This window comes from Laetiporus sulphureus (genome assembly GCF_001632365.1).
Source record: "Laetiporus sulphureus 93-53 unplaced genomic scaffold LAESUscaffold_56, whole genome shotgun sequence".
Classification (NCBI taxonomy): domain Eukaryota; kingdom Fungi; phylum Basidiomycota; class Agaricomycetes; order Polyporales; family Laetiporaceae; genus Laetiporus; species Laetiporus sulphureus.
The window spans coordinates 63,145-83,010 of NW_024468565.1; the positions used below are offsets into that span (position 1 = coordinate 63,145).

A 19,866-nucleotide genomic window follows, 5' to 3' on the forward strand; every position below is an offset into this window, starting at 1 on the left:
CTCTTTGAGGACCACTCTTCTCAACAGTTTTGTGGCACATATTCAGGTTCTACAAAACTCATACTTTCAGTACTTGGTATAGCCTCCCTTTGCCTTCACAACTGCATCCACCCTCCTTGGCATACTTTCAATCAGATTCTGACACACTTCTTTTCCAATAGCCTCCCATTCCTTCTCTACCCTTTCCCACAACTCAGTAATTCTCTTTGGTGGATCCTGATACTTTGCAAGCTTCCTTTTGAGGTGACCTCACGGATGCTCTATGGGATTGAGATCTGGGGATTGAGAGGGCCATATCATGGTTGAAATCATGGTCTTTGAACCAATCCTTGGCCTTCTTGCTGGTGTGCTTGGGGTCATTGTCTTGCTGGAACACCACATCTCCACAGTTTTGCCCCAATTTTCCAGGCTATTCTGCAGCTCATCCTCCAGAATGCTGACATAAAGGTCTGCATCCATCCTGCCATCAATCTTGCAGGCATACCCCACACCATCCCAGCCCATACAGCCTCACATCATCAAGGATCCACCTTCAAACTTCTGGGTCCCTTTCACCAACCTATCACTGAGGCTCTCTCCCAGCTTCTTCCACATCCATTTCCTTTCATCTGATTCCATCCTGTGAATCTTTGTCTTATCTGACCATACCACCCTTCTCCAGTCCTCTACAGTCCAATACTGGTGAGCCAAAGCGAAGTTCATCCTCTCCTTTTGATGCCTTGCAGAGAGTAAAGGCCTTTTTCGCTTCACTACAGCCTTCATTCCTGCCTTCTTCAACCCTCTTCACACTGTCTCTGCATTGACAACCCTCTCAGTAACATCTTCAGGAGCTCTGGCCACAGCAGGAGATGTGGTAGCCTTGCCAGTCTCAATAAGTCGAGTAGCATAGCAAAGATTGGCAGTAGTAAGAAGGGAAGGACACCCTCCTTTGGCCTTAGGAATGGTGGGGCAGTGTGTGGAGCACAGTTTACTGATGGTAGAATAGTGTATCCCAGTCAAAGCTTCAATTCTTGAAGAAATTTGCCATTCTGAAGCAAAGCGATGACATGGTTAACAGTTTCAGTAGCAACAGCTTTTGGCATGATATTGGTTGAGTGTGAACAGTTGTGTATGGCTGTTTGTATATTGTTCATGTTGAAACATAAACATCCAATTAATATTTCCACAAGGAACCCTGTCAACACATCAAAAATCACAATTTTCTGAGAGCTTATGTGTGTGCCACAAAACTGTTGATAAGAGTGGCCCTCAAAGAGTATCCAATATCTTGGAATCAAAATAGGTTAAAAATGTAAACAGAGTTGCATTGGGAAGCCACGATGATAGGATTTCAAATGGGCTCTTAGGCAATTTATTCAACCCAGGGGTTGAGGAGATATTTACTATACAAGTCAAGGTAAGCAATCTTATCAACAGTTTTGTGAGTCACTGTACCTCATACGCACATGCCGGGCATGCATTGAGTACACGTTAATTAAGTGAGTCCCTCCCGAGAGACTTCTCGATGAGCTTGCAGGCACTGTAAAGAACCATTAGCAAGCCATCTCTAGAATGAGACAATAGCATACCTTATAGTAGTGGCACAAAAACTTCGTGCAGGCCTCCATGCTAAAGGAAGCCTTGAAAAGTCAAATGCAGTGGAAGAGTTCCAGCATCTTGAATGAAATAGCAAGGAAGGGGGAAGCAGGTGTAGTGTCGAGGTAGCCATTGAGGATGAGAGCTTCTGCAGGTGAGTTGATGTCCTCGCAATGGTGAATGTGAATTGAGGATATGAGAGTGTACATGTCAAGTACATCGATGTCGAAGTCATATAGTGATTCTTCAAGGAAATGGCTGTGACATGATGACAACGAGTTTTCCTGCCAGCAGAGATAAGCCTCCACAAGCTTGGGAAGAAGGGGGCACCAGTTTTCATCCATACGGTCCACACGATGCCACCAAGTTCATGCATCTTGATACCAGTGAGCCTTCCATCTATGATAAGAGGATACGATGATATGCTCAACCACGTCCTGGCCATGAGCAGCGCTCCTAATCAAACCCCCTACTGGTGGAAGGTGAACTGAGGCTCTGTCCGTCCACGGTCCCTTTGGGCTATGATCGCAGAAAACTTCAGATGATAACGCAGTGACGGGCAGCCATGAGTCATTTGACTGTGATGCTTGAAACGGAGTCGGATTGTCAAAGGTTCTGGATTGGTGAGTGTCGGACTCGACTGTATGGACGCCTCTGATCAGGAAACAGTCAAATGCTGGAATGCGGGGGTGTGTGGGTGTAGAATGCGATTGGCGACTTCCGTACTCACGAACTGTAGTGGCTGAAGGTCTGGGCTGGGGCATGAGGACCTTCTATATCTGGAAAGTGCTGGTCAAGTGCCGATGAGCAACCCCTAACTGCCTCTGAACTGGGTCAAGTGCCAATGAGCAACCCCTAACTGTCTCTGAGCTGGGACGAGCACTGACAATGAAGCCCTGAGCACTTTCGAATGGGAATGAGCACCGACGATGAACTCCTGGGCGCTAGTGAGGCTATGGGATCTAATGGGGATGGAATCCTGGTTTGAGACTCGTGACTGGTGGCATGCGAGCAAAATGCGATGGCGTGAGATACGAGAATGCGATAATGTGACTTATCTGGCTGAAACTCGAGTCGAGCTAGAGGCCACTGCTCTGAGTGCTGCCTCTCTCAGTGTCGAGAATCCCAGACATGTAGAATATGATCGCAATAGACATAGACATAGTCAGGCATGATGCCCTAGCATAGACAAGATGAGAACTGAGCACTGCTGCATGGGAAAAACTCCATCTAAAACTCTCTTATTATTTCTATGTACAGTGTAGATTATATAGTGGATCAGAAATGAGCCAGCTGAGTCACTGAAACGTGTTTCTGATCATACATTGTGTTTCCGATCCATTGAAACCTGTCGCAGAGCCCATACCTGCCCCCTCCCCATATCATACATTTGGTGAACTGGAAGTCTGGCCCTGTCAGGGTCTGTCAGTCTGCTACCCGGTCGCATTCCACTTTCACGCTGCACCTTGTAATCGGCTATGCTTCCTCGTGGCTCGCTCGTTATTTTCACACCTCATGTTCACCTCCTGACCCCTTCATGCAGTGCCATGTTCCCAGGCTATCAGTCAGGTCTTCTTTGCCCACTCTGGACTGTTTTGGCTCAGTGTTTGTCTTTCTGGATCGTGGCGACTCACTATCTGATTGTGTGATAGTCAGACACAGTTTCTGGCATTTTTTGATCACAGAATATCTCAGTGCATATCATCTTCCCCATTCTGAGATCTGGACTGTCCTCAGTTCATCAGGCTTGCATACTTTTAGATAGCATGACCTGGCTGTCGGTTCCCAGTTCTTCACCGCTATGTCCCACACTGATGGTGTCTTCAGCCTTGCTACTCACGCTCACAGTCTCTATCCCATTGACGGTGCTTGCATTTTGCTACTGCAGCACCTGGACAATCTCGTTTTCATGTCGCCCACTCCTGATGCTCATGCGTTGATCTGGCAGGGCTGGGCCACATCATTTTTCGCTTACGAGGTAAATATTCCGTGTCGCAATCTGCCTTCTGACGGTTAGCACTGCGGCCTTCCAGTTATGCATGACCTGTGACTATCTGAACCGTGCCAAGGGTTTGCTGTATGAGGTCAATTTGGTGTATGACTGGCTTGTGCTGAATGCAAGCCCTGACTTTGATTGGATCCCAGCAGTAGTCCCTTCCTCCCTGAGAGGTTATTCTGAGGCTGTCGGGACTGCTGACCCAAGTCGTTCTCCTGCTGTGATGGCTGAGATCATGCAAGAGATCGTCGAGGCTGCAGACCATGGTGATTTTGACAAGTTTCCTGAAGGTCGCGACCATACTTGCGACCACTTCTTAATGGCGTACATGGCAAATGACATTTTTGTAGATCGGCACGACCGTACATTCCTTGGGCAGACCATCCCGATTGACTGCTGGTGAATAGACTATGATAGCTGACACGTTCCTTCTTCTTCCGCTGTGTCTCATGCTATGGCAGAGATTCTTCAGGATGCGGTCAAGCATGAACCTGAAGTTGTTGCAGCGACTCCGAGGGTGCAGTCACGTTCGGCATGAGTCGTGAGTACAGCATTGTCCGTGGTTACCACCAAGTCTTCCGAGTCAGATACACTGTGCGAGTACTACGTCACCATCCACACTCTCCCAAAGTGTGTGCAGGTCGCATTTCTGAGCTTCAGCAAGCCGTGGTCGCATACCAGGGTGTGTCTGGTCGCTTTCTTTATATTTGGCTCATTGCTTACGCTCCGGCCATCAGTGCTCCAAGTGCCTGGTGGACAGTGACTGTATGATCATGCCCTCTGACCACAGTGGGCAGGCTTGCATTTGCTGCCAAATGTTGCACCTCAAGTGCTCATTTGTTCAGGTTCCTGCTAGTACGTTCCTCTTTTCTTTCGATCGCAAATACTGTCATACTGATGTTGTCCCTTTCATGATCACAGATGCCAACTCACTTGCAGAGACTGAGAGAATTCTTAGCAAAGTTCGTGGGCTGGCCATTCCCAATGCCCTGTTGGTCAAGATCTATAAACAGGAGTGCACGTGACTGGTTGTGGAGGTGACTCGCATTTGTGAGTGCCTCCAGTTCTTGAAGACCTTCCTGGCCATGAATGGGCAAGCCGTGTAGCCTAAAATCATCTCGATTTGTCCTTCGTATACTCCGCTTTCTCATGTACAATAGTCCGACTGCGTTCGCCTCTGGCGTGGTGCCGTGAATCCATTGTTTTTGAGTGGCTTCGATCAGAGTTGGCTCGCATTTTGGTCCTGCAATAGAAGTTCTGTCTGAGTCACTAAAACCAGCCTCCTGAGAAAGCCGACTGGCTCTACCGCATGGTAGAGGATGATACCGCGAGGTTTTAACGACGTGTTCACGTGTTTGAGCTTGGCCAGTTTAAAATTTTCTGCAATGGCGCCTAACTCACCTCTCCCTCTTCCTTGATCTCTCAGCTCCTTGATGGGTGACCCCACTACTCCATCATCCTCTCAATGTCCTGCAACTCCAGTCACTTCTCCACACAAGGTACGCCTGTCCTCTAAACCTTTTGAGCTTTTTGCAGCGCTAACTTCTTTCCTTGACACCTAGGCGGCGGACTCGAAGGATGCTGTCATGGGCGTCATTTACTCCACTTGGAAGGTGTTGCATGAGGCAGAGCCTCTAGATCCAGCTGTGGATTCTGAATTCCTGATACGTGAGTTCCTTTCTGCCCTGGTAAATGAACGCTCTGTCGTACTCGCAGCTGGCTAACTTGCTCCCTTCTCTAGCATGATCTTCGTGCCTTTTCAGACTTGGTATTGCAAACACGCTATACCCAGTCTTGCCAAAAAGCCCAGGTGCATCTTGACTCCTTCGTTCAACCGTTGTGGCTATCGTGGTGCGCAGAGTTGATCTCGCCTGAGCGGGCTGCTGCCTTCTCAGTGAACAAGGTGCGTGTGCTGGACTGTGATCTCTTGTCCTCTACTAACATGATCCTTTGAATCTCTCTAGGAACTGAGCCCCCCTCCAGTGGCTGAGGCTTTTGCACATACTTTTTCTGATACTGGGGAGGTTGCGGCCTCTGACTCTCCAACCGCTTCCACCGGCGTCGACGATACTCTTCTCTCAGTTGCTCTGGCCTCTTTTTCTGTGGTGGCCATGCCTGTCATGGCTTCTGCTGCTCTTGGTGATCCTGTCCCTAAGTTCGAGTTTCAGGCTCGTGCAGCCAACCCGGTCACTATCAACCCTCCTTCTGACTCCGATACTGCAGCCATGGAGGTTGATTCTCCACTCGCTACCATGGTCAATAAACTTCCCTCTGCACATGTCTCCGAGACCATCGAGCTCTCCAGCAACAATGAGGATGACAGTGACAGTGACGAGGTCAAGTTCATAGGTGGCACGATCCCCAACTTGTCTTCAGTGCATTTGAAGAAGGGCAAGGGCCGCAGTCGCAAGTCTATCAAAGCTTCCAAAATGACTACGACCTCAGAGGACCAGTATGTGCACATGCCTGTGTGCATCTTTTGTGATCGCTCCCTTCCTTCAGAGTATCTTCCAGCTTGGCAGAAGCCATCTATCGCTTTTTTGGTAAGTGCTTGCCTGGCCCACGCTTTTCCATTGCTAACTCCTCTTTCTAGTGTCACTACTGCCTTCTTTCTGACAAGGTGTCTCATACTTGCACGTTAAGTGAGTTTCATCCTAAATGCCGCAAGTGTCACCATGACCACAAGGCCTGCAAGTGGTGAATGTGCGATACGGTCTCTGACATTGACGATGCTGATGGCTGGCTTTCACTAAAGAAGCTGTACCATCAAAGGGACTGGCCACTGCCCAAGATGTCAGATGCTTCAGTGATTGCGAAGGCTTCCAGTCACCAGGGTGACTACGACAAGCAGATGCATGATGCAAACACTGCCGGCAGTGATTATGCTGCAGAGCTCAAGCTTTCGCTGGACACACCGATTGATGAATATGAGACTGCGATTGCTCTGACCCCATGCCTTCATAGGCCCCCTTCCTTTCTCATTTTGTTCCTGGCTAACTGACCTCCCTCCAGGTCTGGCCCATACCTTACCCGACATGCCCAAGCCCGATGTTGAGTTCGATGCTGAAGATGCACCTGAGGTTGTGACCGTCAAGCAAGAGAAGGGCACTGCCGGGCCTTCTCATTGTAAGCTGGTGATTCCTCCACCACTGCGTGGTATATTTTTTTCTGCATCATTACTTCTTTGCTAACAGTTTCTTTAGATCATTTCGACAGGCCTCCCAAGCGTCCTCGCTTTGAAGACTCTGACCCTGATGACATCATGATGCAGCACACCCACACTGACACCATCGTTGTTCCATCAACCAAGGTCCTCAAGCCATGCTCATCGAAAGGCAAATCTCATGCAAAGGGCTCCTCCAAGGTTGCGACCATGAAGTCAGAGCTGATTCACGTTTTGACAGCTGTCATCAAGCCCTCTGCAGCTAGTACGCAACTTGAGCAGATGATTGAGCTTTCACAACAGCTCCTCGAGGAGAACCATGCCTTGAGGGCTCGCAAGTCGTGACTTCATTGGTGTGCTGGGCTTGGGCTGAGGCGATGCAAAGTGGGCCATCCACATATTTCTTCACATCTCTTTCGTGATCTCTCCCTCCGCGCGTGTGGAGCAAGTGTATTAGTTAGTCATCTTGAATAAACTGTGTGCCGAAAAGCCTTGCATGATCTTGTCTGACCGAAATATTAAGAAATTTGCCACCGAATACGATAGTCTTGTTCAAATCCTTATACTTGTCTATTCCGACTCATTTGCATTGTACTGGTCCTGCGGTCCTTCATCTTCTTCCCCTGCCTCCTCATCTTCTTGTTCTTCATCTGGTTCCTCTTCTCCTTGGTCGTCCGCCTGGTGCATCTCCTTCAATCTGTTTTCCGATGCGTTCAACATTTCTTCTGTGATTGCAATCTTCTTCCTTGTCGCAAAGGGCACCACCCTGAATGCAGCAATTGGTCAGTCCAATACTGCTCCATCCAACTCGCAGAGCACGTATGCTCCTCCCCGATTGCAAAACAGCACAATATATGGTCCAATATAGTGCGGTCTCATTTTCTGATTGAGTGCCTTGTCCTGCATATGCTGAACCAAGACTAGGTCTCCACGCTTGAAGTCAAAATCCTTGATCGCATTCTTGTGGACTCGCTCGAATCATCTGGCTGCTTCTCTTCTGGCTTCGTAGACTGCGTTCTGGATTCTTGTGACCTGTTCACGGCGCTTCGGCAACACTTCAGCTCGACTCGCAATTAGGTTGGTTGTTGTCACCATTCTGACTGGGGCTGGAATCAAATATGTTGATACGCACCGAGGTATTCTGCAGTCGGAAAATGCCAGAAACTGTGTCCGACTATTGCACAATCGGATAGCAAGTCGCCACGATCTGGAAAGACAAACACTGAGCCGGAATGGTCCAAAGTGAGCAAAGAAGACCTTACTGACAGCCTGAGAACACGGCACCACATGAAGGGGTCAGAAGGTGAACATGAGGCGCAAAAATAATGAGCGAGCCACGAGGAAGCATAGCCAATTACAAGAGGCAGTGTGAAAGCAGAACGCGACTGGGTAGTGGACCGATGAACCCTGGCAGGGCAGGACTTCCAGTTCACCGAATGTATGATATGGAGAGGGGGCAGGGACGAGCTCTGCAACAGGTTTCAATGGATCGAAAACACAATGCATGATCGGAAACATGTTTCAGTGACTCAGCTGGCTCATTTCCGATCCACTATATAATCTACACTGTACATAGGAATAATAAGAGAGTTTTAGACGAAGTTCCCCATGCAGCAGTGCTCAGTTCTCATCTTGTCTACACTAGGACGTCGTGCCCGACTACGTCTACATCTATTGTGATCACATTTTACATCTCTGGGATTCTCGACACCGAGAAAGGCAGCACTCTCAGCAGTGGTCTCTAGCTCGACTCGAGTTTCAGCCAGATAAGTCACATTATCGCATTCTCGTATCTCACGCCATCGCATTTTGCTCGCACATCACCAGTCACGAGTCTCAAACCAAGATTCCATCCTCATCGGATCCCATAGCCTCGCTAGCACCCAGAAGTTCATCGTCGGCACTCGTTCCAGTTCGGAGGCACTCAGGGCTTCATCGTCGGTGCTCATTCCAGTTCGAAAGTGCTCAGGGCTTCATCGTCAGCGCTCGTTCCAGTTCAGAAGCAGTTAGGGGTTCATCGTCGGTGCTTGACCTAGTTCGAAGGCAGTTAGAGGTTGCTCATCAGCGCTTGACCCAGTTCAGAGGCAGTTAGAGGTTGCTCGTCGGTGCTTGACCCAGTTCGGAGGCAGTTAGGGATTGCTCATCGGTGCTTGACCAGCACTTTCCAGATATAGAAGGTCCTCGTGCCCCAGCCCAGACCTTCAGCCACTACAGTTCGCGAGTACAGGAGTCACCAATCGCATTCTACATCCACACATCCCCGCATTCCAGCATTTGACTGTTTTCCGGTAGGAAACCTCCCTACAGTCGAGTCTGACACTCACCGATCCAGAACCTTTGACAATCTGACTCAGTTTCAAGCATCACAGCCGAACGACTCAAAGCCACCCGTCACTGCATTATCATCCAAAGTTTCCTGTGACCGTAGCCCAAAGGGATCGCGGATGGACAGAGCCCTGGTTTGCCTTCCACCAGTAGGGGTTTGGTTAGGAGCACTGCTCACGGCCAGGACACAGTTGAGCATATCATTTCTGGAGCCCACTGCGAGGGGTGGAGAGGATTTAAAGTTTCACAGCACTGAGTGATCAGCCTTACAATCAGAAACCAAAGAAGGAGTTCAGTATCCCCTTGAAACAGAGTCGGGATTACCACAATAGGTGAAACATTGGACGAAGAAGCCTTCTCGTCATTCAATCCAAGACTTAGGTGACTTCACGAGTTTCAGAGGGCCAGATTCGAGCGAGCAGAAGAAGGCCGACCACACTTAGCCAATTTTCGACCATCTCCATCATTCGAAACACGTTCCTCAGCTTCGTGATCGACATCACCAGCTTCTAGAATCCCCAGTCCACTTAGTTCGCTTACCCCGCTATCGCACCATTCGTCTGAGTCTTCGACAGTAGAAGCCCAGTCAGAACACATCTCCAAGGCTTCATCACAAGAAATCCCGCTTAGAACCCTTCTAGATGAGCTAGAAGCAGCTTTCGCAGCCGAACAAGCATCGAATCCAGTCAAGAACCCATCTCAAACACCTAATTTATCGACCATCACAGCCACAGTTATGATGGAAACTGTAATAACCAATCAGATGCTGTTCTGTGATGATCGATCGGCACCTACCTTCGATCCTGATCAGCCAAGAACTCTCTTTCGCTTCTTCGACAACCTAGAAATCCTATTTATGCATTGCCAAGTAAACACCGAAGCGGAAAAGAAGCTATGGATGAAACGTTACCTCAATATAGACGTTGCCGATCTCGTTGAGTCACTTCCTGAATATACCGATCGAACGAAGACCTATGTCGATTTGCGACAAGCCATCCAGGAGCTGTATCCAGGGGCAGATACAGAGTGAAAGTGGAAAGTGCGAGACATGGATCTCTTAGTCAGAAAGCGAGCCTGACTGGGAATTCAGACCATCACCGAACTAGGGAACTATCATCGAGAGTTCCTAGCCATCACCTCGTTTCTCATTGAAAAGACTCACATTTCGGAGTCGGAACGCAATCGCGCATTCGTTCGAGGATTTTCACCGGAGCTATGGAATCGGATTTCGCAACGCCTACAGCTGAAGCAGCCAGACCATTATCCAGATGATCCCTACTCGGTAAACGATGTCTATGAGGCAGCAAAGTTTGTGTTGCACGGCACTAGCACAGGGCCGACCACAGTAAAGCCAAATGTGACTGCTTCGACTAGCAGCCCATCGGTGATCAAGAGCGAGAATATTTCCTTGCTCATCAAAAGCTTGGTCAAGTCAGTTCAGATGCTCACAGCAGCTGCGACGAGGGGAATTGCGAAGCAGAATGGGAGGCAAACTGCAGCAGCAAGCAGAGCACCTATCACAAATGGAAATCCGAGTGGATTCTGCCACTATTGCGGAGAAGCCGGAGGTAGGATTGGAACATGCAAGCATGTCAAGGAGGACATAAAGAGCGGCAAGTGCATGCAAAATGCAGCCGAAAAAGTTGTCCTACCGAACGGCACCTTCATCCCTCACACAATTCCAGGCATCACGATTCGTGATCAGATTTATGAGTGGCACAGGCGCAACCAGACCCCAGTCATGCCATCGGTCTCAGCAGCGAATCTATTTGAGGTCTTGGAAGACAAAGCCAGCTCATTCTCGATAGGTGCAGAAGATAGGATCGAAGCTCTGGAGCAAGAGTTGTTCAATCTAAAGTGATCATGACCAGTCTTCGACGGAGTTCATATGCCACTGAGGCGACCGGCAGGAGCAGCCACAAAGCCAGCACAGTCTGAGAAGGCACCCGAACAGCAGAAGCCTCAGGCGGAGCCAGAGAAGGCCACTGAGAGCGCACCGAGTTCGTCTATGCCAGTAGTCGCAGACCCAGTTCCAGAGCATCCTTACCGATCAGTCCGAGACGCAGTATATGTTCCACCGAACACGTGTAATTTCGGGCAAGCATCAAAGCCTGGAGCACGAGATGCAGCTTATCGCAATGCACCGCCAGTCTACCAGCCAGAGCTTGCGACTACAGTTTTCGAGCGATCGATGAAGTCATCAGCAGTAACATTGTCCATGGAGGAGTTGCTGTCAATATTGCCAGACGTGCGCAACAAGTATCATGAAGCATGCACACCAAAGCGAGTAGTACCTCCAGGTGCGACTGGAATGGCGACGATCTTCGAGAATGCGGAAGACAGCGGTTCTACAATTGGACAGGAGGAAGAGTTCACCTGTCAAGGGGAGCCTTTAGCAGCAACGGGATCAGTCATTCCTGATCCATATGATGCCTACTTGAAGCACGTTCACATTGGAGAAGAGCCAGAACAGTTGACAGTCGCAAAAGACTCGCATGCATTGCGATCGATAGTCGCCCTCATCGACAACAAGGAGCGAGTACAGGCGATCCTAGATCCAGGATGCCAGATTGTCGCAATGTCGGAAGATGTCTGCCTCTCGCTGGAGCTTATTTACGATCTGACAATAAAGCTCAGCATGCAGTCTGCGAACGGAGAAGTCGACCAGTCGCTCGGACTCATTCGCAACGTACCATTCCAAGTCAGAGATATCGTCCTCTACTTGCAAATCCACGTCATTCGCACAGCCGCATACGATATTCTTTTAGGACGACCATTTGACGTGCTCACCAAGAGTGTGGTGCGCAACTTCTTCGATGAGAATCAGACAGTTATAATCGTATGTCCCAACACAGGAAGAGTCGCAATGATATCTACGATACCAAGAGGACCACCACAAGTCAGGGCACAGCATTTGTGATCGAAGGATCTGGGTTTTCACTAATGGAAGATATGAGTACCGAAAGCAGCGGAATGGCAGTAATCATTGATGTAAGCAGCACAAATACCCCTATTATATCAGCCTATTCCCCAGTCATATCTTCCAATCCCGTTTCTGTTCAGTCAAGCTATTTGCGAGCCTCAGGACAGGCCCTCGATGCAGTATCATCATTGTACACAGTCACCTCAGATTTTTGACTGACCCCTCGAACCTTGACTTTGTGACTGCTACAGATGATCGTAGGTCACAATTGTGATCTAGAGTCAAGCTCGAGAGCAGGCTATGCTGTGATCAAGAAAAAGTACAAGCCAGTCACGCTAAAAACTTGACCAGTAATTGCATCGGTACCTGAGCAATTCTGAATCGTTCGACGAATCGTTGGAGATCCTTTGCGACACCTATCTAAGCTTCCAGAGCGGCCGGCTCCATTCTTTCCAATCGGTCACTATACGAAGGAATGCATGGAGGCTTTGGATGTGGTGCACCAGCCAGAATTCTTATGGCCAGAAGAGTAAGCTCTCATGCACGCATTCATGTGTCTGCACAATCAGGCATTCGATCAGAGCGATTCCGAGCAAGGACGATTCAAGTTGCAGTATTTCCCACCGATCGATTTTTCAGTCATCCCACATCAGCCATGGGTTCAGCGGAACATTCCGATTCCACCGGTCATTTACAAGGAAGTCTGCGCGATTATCAAGAAGAAGCTGGATGCCAGAGTCTACGAGCTCTCAAACTTCTTATATCGATCGCGATGGTTCTGCATCATAAAGAAGGATGAAAAGTCTCTGCAACTTGTTCACAGTCTCGAACCACTTAACGTCATCACAATCCAGCACTCAGGAGTTACGCCGACTTCAAAGCATCTAGCAGAGCAGTTCAGCGGTCACGCCTGTGGAGCCATGCTCGATCTATATGTTGGATACGATGAGAGACTCATAGCGGAGACATCACGTGACCTCACCATGTTCCAGATGCCTTTTGGTGCTTTGCGACTCGTCACCCTTCCGATGAGATGGACAAACTCGGTGCCGATCTTTCACGATGATGTCATGTACATTTTGCAATCAGAAATCCCTGCATTCACCATGCCGTACATCGATGATGTCCCAGTCAAAGGTCCAGTGACTAGATATCTCAATTTGGATGGAAGCTTCGAGATGATCGCAGGCAACGATGGCATTTGACGATTCATCTGGGAACACTTCCAGAATCTTAATCACATTGTGCAGCAAATGAAGTATGCTGGAGGTACCTTCTCGGGAACGAAGTTAACACTATGTGCCGAAGAGATCACGGTTGTCGGACACAGGTGTACTCCAATTGGATGATTGCCAGATGAATCGCGAGTCTGGACAGTCAGAAATTGGGGCCCATGCAAGGACCTATCGAAAGTTCGAGCTTTTCTAGGCACGATCGGAGTTGCGAGGATCTTTATCAGGGACTTTGCAAAGCGAGCGCACTCACTTGTGCAGCTTACTCAAAAAGGAGTTTCATTCGAATTCGACAAGGTGCAGCTCAAAGCGATGGAAGACCTGAAGCAGGCATTATTGGAGTCGCCAGCTTTGCGAGCAATTGATTACGACTTGTCAGCACCAGTTATTCTTGCAGTGGACACGTCTCTGATCGCAGTCAGATATCAGTTGTGCCAAGGTGCAACTGACAGATCGAAAAAGTGGTTTTTCAATCGGTTTGGGTCTATCACGCTCAACGACCATGAGAAGAGGTTTTCGCAATCGAAGCTCGAGCTCTACGATCTATATCGTGCATTGCGAGCACTCAAGGTCTATCTAATCAGCATTTGCAACCTGATAGTCGAAGTGAATGCAAAGTACATTAAGGGCATGTTGCAGAACCCAGACATTGCTCCGAGTGCAAGCGCTAATCGTTGGGTCATTGCGATGCTCATGTACCAGTTCCGACTAGTCCACATCCCAGGAGTCATGCATGGTCTAGATGGATTATCACACCGACCGAGACAGCAAGGCGACCCACCACCAGAGCTGATCAAGGACACCAACTTCAATGACTGGGTGGATCGCATGAACGGCTTTATGCATCAAGTGCTTCCCTGAGCACAGCTTCCGAGCAATCTGCCGTCGACCGAGAATGGTCGATTTTTCGAACGGAAGAGGAGCCAGCCACGCAATCAGTTTTTGTGCTTCTAACTCAAAATGATGATGGATTAGAAACCATGCAAAATACTCAGGACCTGAAGGTGGTCAGCTACAAGGACATTTCACGATCTGCACAAGCCAGATGGAATGACCATCTTATTGCTCTAATTACTGACTGGCTAGAAATGTTGCAGCAACCGGAGAATTACTCGGACAAAGAATATGATCGAATGCTCAAGTATGCGGTCCACTTCTTCAAATGCGACAGACGTCTCTGGAGGAAAGATGGACAAGGATCGCACAAGCTAGTCATATTACCAGAAAACCGACTGCGGGTCCTCGCTGGAGCACATGACAAACTTGGACATCGAGGCATTTTTCTGACTCGGTCGTTAATTCGCGAATGCTTTTGGTGGCTGGACGTCATGGCCAACATCGCTTGGTTCGTCAAGACTTGTGTAATATGTCAAAAGTGACAGATTCACCAGATTCTCATTCCACCGATTGTTGCGATTCCAGCCCCGATATTTGTGAAGATATATATCGACACAATGCATATGCCGCCCTCAAACGGATTCAAGTACATTGTGCAGGGTCGGTGTTTGCTCACCCACTATCCTGAGTTCTGTATGCTTCGAGCAAAAATGGCAAAGACCCTCGGCGATTGGATTTTCGAAGATATACTCTGTCACTGGGGGGCGCTATCAGAAATTGTAACCAACAATGACACGCCATTCGTAAAAGCAGCAGCCTATCTGGAGAAGAAATATCACGTCAAGCACATCCGGATAAGTGGCTACAACTCACGAGTGAATGGAATCGTTGAGCAACCACATTTCGACATTCGGCAAGATCTATTCAAGGCTGCTGACGGAGAGGAGCGCAAATGGAGTCAAGTCGCACATTCCATTTTCTGGTCGGAAAGAGTAATGGTTAGAAGATGCATGGGTTGCTCACCCTATTTTGCAGTCACAGGCACCAATCCAGTCCTACCACTTGACATCATTGAAGCAACGTATTTGATTCCAGCCCCAGTCGGAATGGTGACAACAACCGACCTAATTGCGAGTTGAGCTGAAGCATTGCAGAAGTGCCATGAACAGGTCACAAGAATCTATAACGCAGTCTATGAAGCCAGAAGAGAAGCAGCCAGATGATTCGAGCGAGTCCACAAGAATGCGATCAAGGATTTTGACTTCAAGCATGGAGACCTAGTCTTGGTTCGGCATGCACAGATCGAGAAGGCACTCAATCGAAAAATGAGACTGCGCTATATTGGACCATATATCATGCTGTTTCGCAATCGAGGAGGAGCATACGTGCTCTGCGAGCTGGATGGAGCAGTATTGGACCAGCCAATTGCTGCATTCAGGGTGGTGCCCTTTGCGGCAAGAAAAAAGATCGCGATCACAGAAGAAATGTTGGACGCATCAGAAAACAGATTGAAGGAGATGCACCAGGCAGACGACCAAGGAGAAGAGGAACCAGATGAAGAACAAGAAGATGAGAAGGCAGGGGAAGAAGACGAAGGACCACAGGACCAGTACGACGCAAACGAGTCGGAATAGACAAGTATAAGGATTCGAACTAATCATTCAATCATATATAGGCAAGGACTCAGCTAAAGACTCAAGGATTCGAACAAGACGATTGTATTTGGTGGCAAATTTCTTAATATTTCGGTCAGGCAAGATCACGCAAGGCTGTTCAGCACACAGTTTATTCAAGACGACTAACTAATACACTTGCTCCACGCGCGCAGAGGGAGAGATCATGAAGGAGATGTGAAGAAATATGTGGATGGCCCACTTTGCATCACCCCAGCCCAAGCCCAGCACATCAACAAAGTCACGACTTGTGAGCCCTCAAGGCACAGTTCTCCTCGAGGAGCTGTTGCGAAAGCTCGATCATTCGCTCGAGTTGCGTACTAGCTGCAGAGAGCTCAATGATGGCTGTCGAAGCACGAATCGGCTCTGACTTCACGGTCGCAACCTTGGAGGAGCCCTTTGCATGGGATTTACCTTTCGACGAGTGTGGCTTGAGGACCCTGGTCGGCAGAGCGACGATGATGCCGGCATGGGCATGCTGCATCATAATGTCATCAGGGTCAGAGGCGTCAAAGCGAGGATGCTTGAGAGGCCTGTTGAAACACCCTAAAGAAACTGTTAGCAAAGCAGTAATGAGGCAGAAAGGAACATACCACGCGGTGGTGGAGGAATTGCCAGCTTACGACGAGATGGTCCGGTGGTGCCCTTCTCTTGCTTGACGGTCACAACCTCAGGGGCATCTTCAGCGTCAGACTCAACATCAGGTTTGGGCGTGTCGGGTAAGATATGGGCTGGACCTGGAGGGAGGTCAGTTAGCCAGGAACGAAACGAGAAAGCAAGGAGGCCTACAAAGGCATGGGGTTAGAGCAATCGCAGTCTCATATTCGTCAATCAGTGTGTCCAGCAGAAGCTCGAGCTCTGCGGTGTAATCACTGCCAGCAGTGTTTGCATCACGCATCTGCTTGTCATAGTCACCCTGGTGACTGAAAGCCTTTGCAATCACTGAAGCATCTGGCATCTTGGGCAGTGGCCAGTCCCTTTGATGGTACAGCTTCTTTAGCGAAAGCCAGCCATCAGCATCGTCAATGTCAGGGACTGTATCATGTGTCCACCACTTGCAGGCCTTGTGGTCATGGTGACACTTGTGGCATTTAGGATGAAACTCACTTAACGTGCAAGTATGAGACACCTTGTTAGAAAGAAGGCAGTAGTGACACTAGAAAGAGGAGTTAGCAATGGAAAAGCGTGAGCCAGGAAAGCGCTTACCAAACAGGTGATAGATGGCTTTTGCCGAGCCAGGAGGTACTCTGGAGGAAGGGAGCGATCGTGAAAGGTGCGCACAGGCATGCACACCTACTGGTCCTCTGAGGCCGTAGTCATTTTGGAAGCCTTGACAGACTTGCGACCATGGCCCTTGCCCTTCTTCGGATATGCTGAAGACAAGTTGGGGATCGTGCCACCCACGAACTTAACCTCGTCACTGTCACTGTCATTCTCATCATTGCTGGAGAGCTCGATGGTCTCGGAGACAGGTGCAGAGGTAGGTTTATCGACCACGGTAGCGAGCGGAGGATCAACCTCCATGGCTGCAATGTCAGAGTCAGAAGGAGGGTCGATAGTGACTGGGTTGGTCGCATGAGCCTGAAACTCGAACTTTGGGACAGGATCATGAAGAGCAGCAGAAGCTGTGATAGGTGTGACCACCACAGAAAAAGAGGCCAGAGCAACTAAGAGAAGAGTATCGTCGGTGCCGGTGGAAGCGGTTGGAGAGTCGGAGGCCACGACCTCCCCAGTATCAGAAGGAGTACGTGCAGAAGCCTCAGTCGCCGGAGGGGGGCTCAGTTCCTAGAGAGAGTCAAAGGATTGCATTAGTAGAGAACAAGAGATCATAGTCCAGCGCCCGCACCTTGTTCGCCGAGAAGGCAGTGGCCCGCTCAGGTGAGATCAACTCTGCGCACCACGATAGCCACAACGGTTGAACGAAGGAGTCGAGATGCACCTGGGCTTTTTGGCAAAACTGGGTATAGCGTGTTTGCGATACCGAGTCTGAAAAGGCGCGAAGATCATGCTAGAGAAGGGAGCAAGTTAGCCAGCTGCGAGTATGACGGAGCGTTCATCTACCAGGGCAGAAAGAAACTCACATATCAGGAATTCGAAATCCACGGCTGAATTAAGAGGCTTGGCCTCGCACAACACCTCCCAAGTGGAGTAAATGACGCCAATGATGGCGTTTTTCGAGTTCACCACCTAGGTGTCAAGGAAAGAAGTTAGCACTGCAGAAAGCCTAAAATGTTTGGAGGACCGGCGTACCTTGCATGGAGAAGCAACTGGAATCACAGGATGTTGAGAGGATGATGGAGTAGCAGGGTCACCCATCGAGGAGCTGAGAGATCGAGAAGAGGGAGAGGTGAGTCAGGTGCCATTGCAGAAAATTTTGAACTGGCCAAGCTCGGACATGCAAACACGTCATTAAAACCTCGCGGTATCATCCTCTACCACACGGTAGAGCCAGTCGGCTTTCTCAGGAGGCCAGATTGAGTGACTCAGACGGAACTTCTATTGTGGGACCGAAATGCGAGCCAACTCTGATCGAAGCCACTCAAAAACAATGGATTTACGGCACCGCGCCAGAGCTGAATGCAGTCAGACTATTGTACACAAGAAAGCGGAGTATATGAAGGACAAATAGAGATGGTTCTAGGCTATGCAGCTTGCCCATTCGCAGCCAGGAAGGTCTTCAAGAACTGAAGGCGCTCGTCAATGTGAGTCACCTCCACAACCAGTCGTGCATGCTCCTGTGTATAGATCTCGACCAACAGGGCATTGGAAATGGCCAGCCCACGAACTTCACTAAGAATTCTCTCGGTCTCCACATGCGAGTTGGTGTCTGCGATCGCAAAAGGGGCAACATCAGTATGGCAGTATTTGTGATCGAAAGAAAAGAGGGACATACTAGCAGGAGCCTGAACAAATGAGCACTTGAGGTGCGAAATTCAGCAGCGAATGCAAGCCTGCCCACCGTGGTCGGAGGGCATGATCATGCAGTCACTGTCCACAAGGCACTTGGAGCACTGATGGCTGGAGCATAAGCAAAGAGCCAAATATGAAGAAAGTGACCAGACGCACCCTGGTATGCGGCCATCGCTTGCCAAAGCTCAGAAACACGACCTGCACGCACTTTGGGAGAGCGTGGATGGCGATGTAGTACTCATGCAGCGTATTCGACTTGGAAGACTTGGTGGTAACCACGGACGACGCCATACTCATGACGGACGCCAAACGCGACTGCACCCTCGGAGTCGCTGCAACAACTTCAGGTTCACGCTTGATCGCATCCTGAAGAATCTCTGCCATAGCCCGAGACACGGCGGAAGAAGAAGAAATGTGTCAGCTATCATAGTCTATCCACCAGCAGCCAATCGGGATGGTCTGCCCAAGGAATGTATGGTCGCGCCGATCCACAAAAATGTCATTTGCCGTGTACGCCATCAAGAAGTGGTCACAAGTACGGTCACGACCTTCTGGGAACTTGTCAAAATCACCATGGTCTGCAGCCTTGATGATCTCTCACATGATTTCAGCCATCACAGCAGGAGAACGAATCAGGTCAGCAGTCCCGACAGCCTCGGAATAACCTCTCAGGGAGAAAGGGACCCCTGCTGGGATCCAATCAAAGTTGAGGCTCATGTTCAGCATGAGCCAGTCATACACCGAATTGACCTCACATCGCAAACCCTTGGCACAGTTTGAATAGTCGCAGGTCATGCGTAACTGGAAGGCCACAACGTTAACAATCAAAAGGCAGATCGTGACACGAAATATTCACCTCGTAAGCTGAAAATGACATGGCCCAGCTCTGCCAGACCAACGCATGCACATCAGGAGCGGGCGATGCGAAAACAAGATTGTCCAGGCACTGCAGTAGCAAAACGCAAGCACTGTCAATGGGGTAGAGACTGCGAGCATGAGCAGCAAGGCTGAAGACACCATCAGTGTGGAACATAGCGGTGAAGGACGGGGAACCGACAGCCAGGTCATGCTATCTAAAAGTATGCAAGCCTGACCAACCGAGGATGGTCCAAATCTCAGAATGGGGGAGGTGATATGCACCGAGATATTCTGTGATCAGAAAATGCCAGAAACTGTGTCCGACTATCACACAATCGGATAGCGAGTCGCCGTGATTCAGAAAGACAAACATC

The 19,866-nt window shown here is 49.3% G+C and overlaps 4 protein-coding genes across 4 annotated transcripts; 2 read left to right on the forward strand and 2 right to left on the reverse strand.

Moving 5' to 3' along the window:
* Window positions 1-3,376: 3,376 nt before the first annotated feature.
* On the forward strand, window positions 3,377-3,974 carry LAESUDRAFT_763454 (uncharacterized protein; the record flags this gene model as incomplete). Its single annotated transcript, XM_040913258.1, has 2 exons — window positions 3,377-3,553; window positions 3,609-3,974. 2 exons carry the CDS (start codon window positions 3,377-3,379, stop codon window positions 3,972-3,974), a joined length of 543 nt encoding a protein of 180 aa, XP_040759460.1.
* Window positions 3,975-5,004: 1,030 nt separating this feature from the next.
* Window positions 5,005-7,079, forward strand: LAESUDRAFT_763455 (uncharacterized protein; the record flags this gene model as incomplete). The annotated part of the gene is made up of 7 exons (XM_040913259.1): window positions 5,005-5,070; window positions 5,134-5,259; window positions 5,313-5,474; window positions 5,536-6,023; window positions 6,074-6,114; window positions 6,584-6,727; window positions 6,775-7,079. The coding sequence occupies 7 exons, from the start codon at window positions 5,005-5,007 to the stop codon at window positions 7,077-7,079; spliced, it is 1,332 nt and encodes a 443-aa protein (XP_040759461.1).
* An 8,886-nt stretch (window positions 7,080-15,965) lies between these two features.
* LAESUDRAFT_763459 (uncharacterized protein) lies at window positions 15,966-18,040 on the reverse strand (the record flags this gene model as incomplete). Its single annotated transcript, XM_040913260.1, has 8 exons — window positions 15,966-16,270; window positions 16,318-16,461; window positions 16,514-16,759; window positions 16,931-16,971; window positions 17,022-17,509; window positions 17,571-17,732; window positions 17,786-17,911; window positions 17,975-18,040. The coding sequence occupies 8 exons, from the start codon at window positions 18,038-18,040 to the stop codon at window positions 15,966-15,968; spliced, it is 1,578 nt and encodes a 525-aa protein (XP_040759462.1).
* A 326-nt stretch (window positions 18,041-18,366) lies between these two features.
* Window positions 18,367-19,018, reverse strand: LAESUDRAFT_763460 (uncharacterized protein; the record flags this gene model as incomplete). Its single annotated transcript, XM_040913261.1, has 3 exons — window positions 18,367-18,551; window positions 18,618-18,627; window positions 18,791-19,018. 3 exons carry the CDS (start codon window positions 19,016-19,018, stop codon window positions 18,367-18,369), a joined length of 423 nt encoding a protein of 140 aa, XP_040759463.1.
* Window positions 19,019-19,866: the final 848 nt, after the last annotated feature.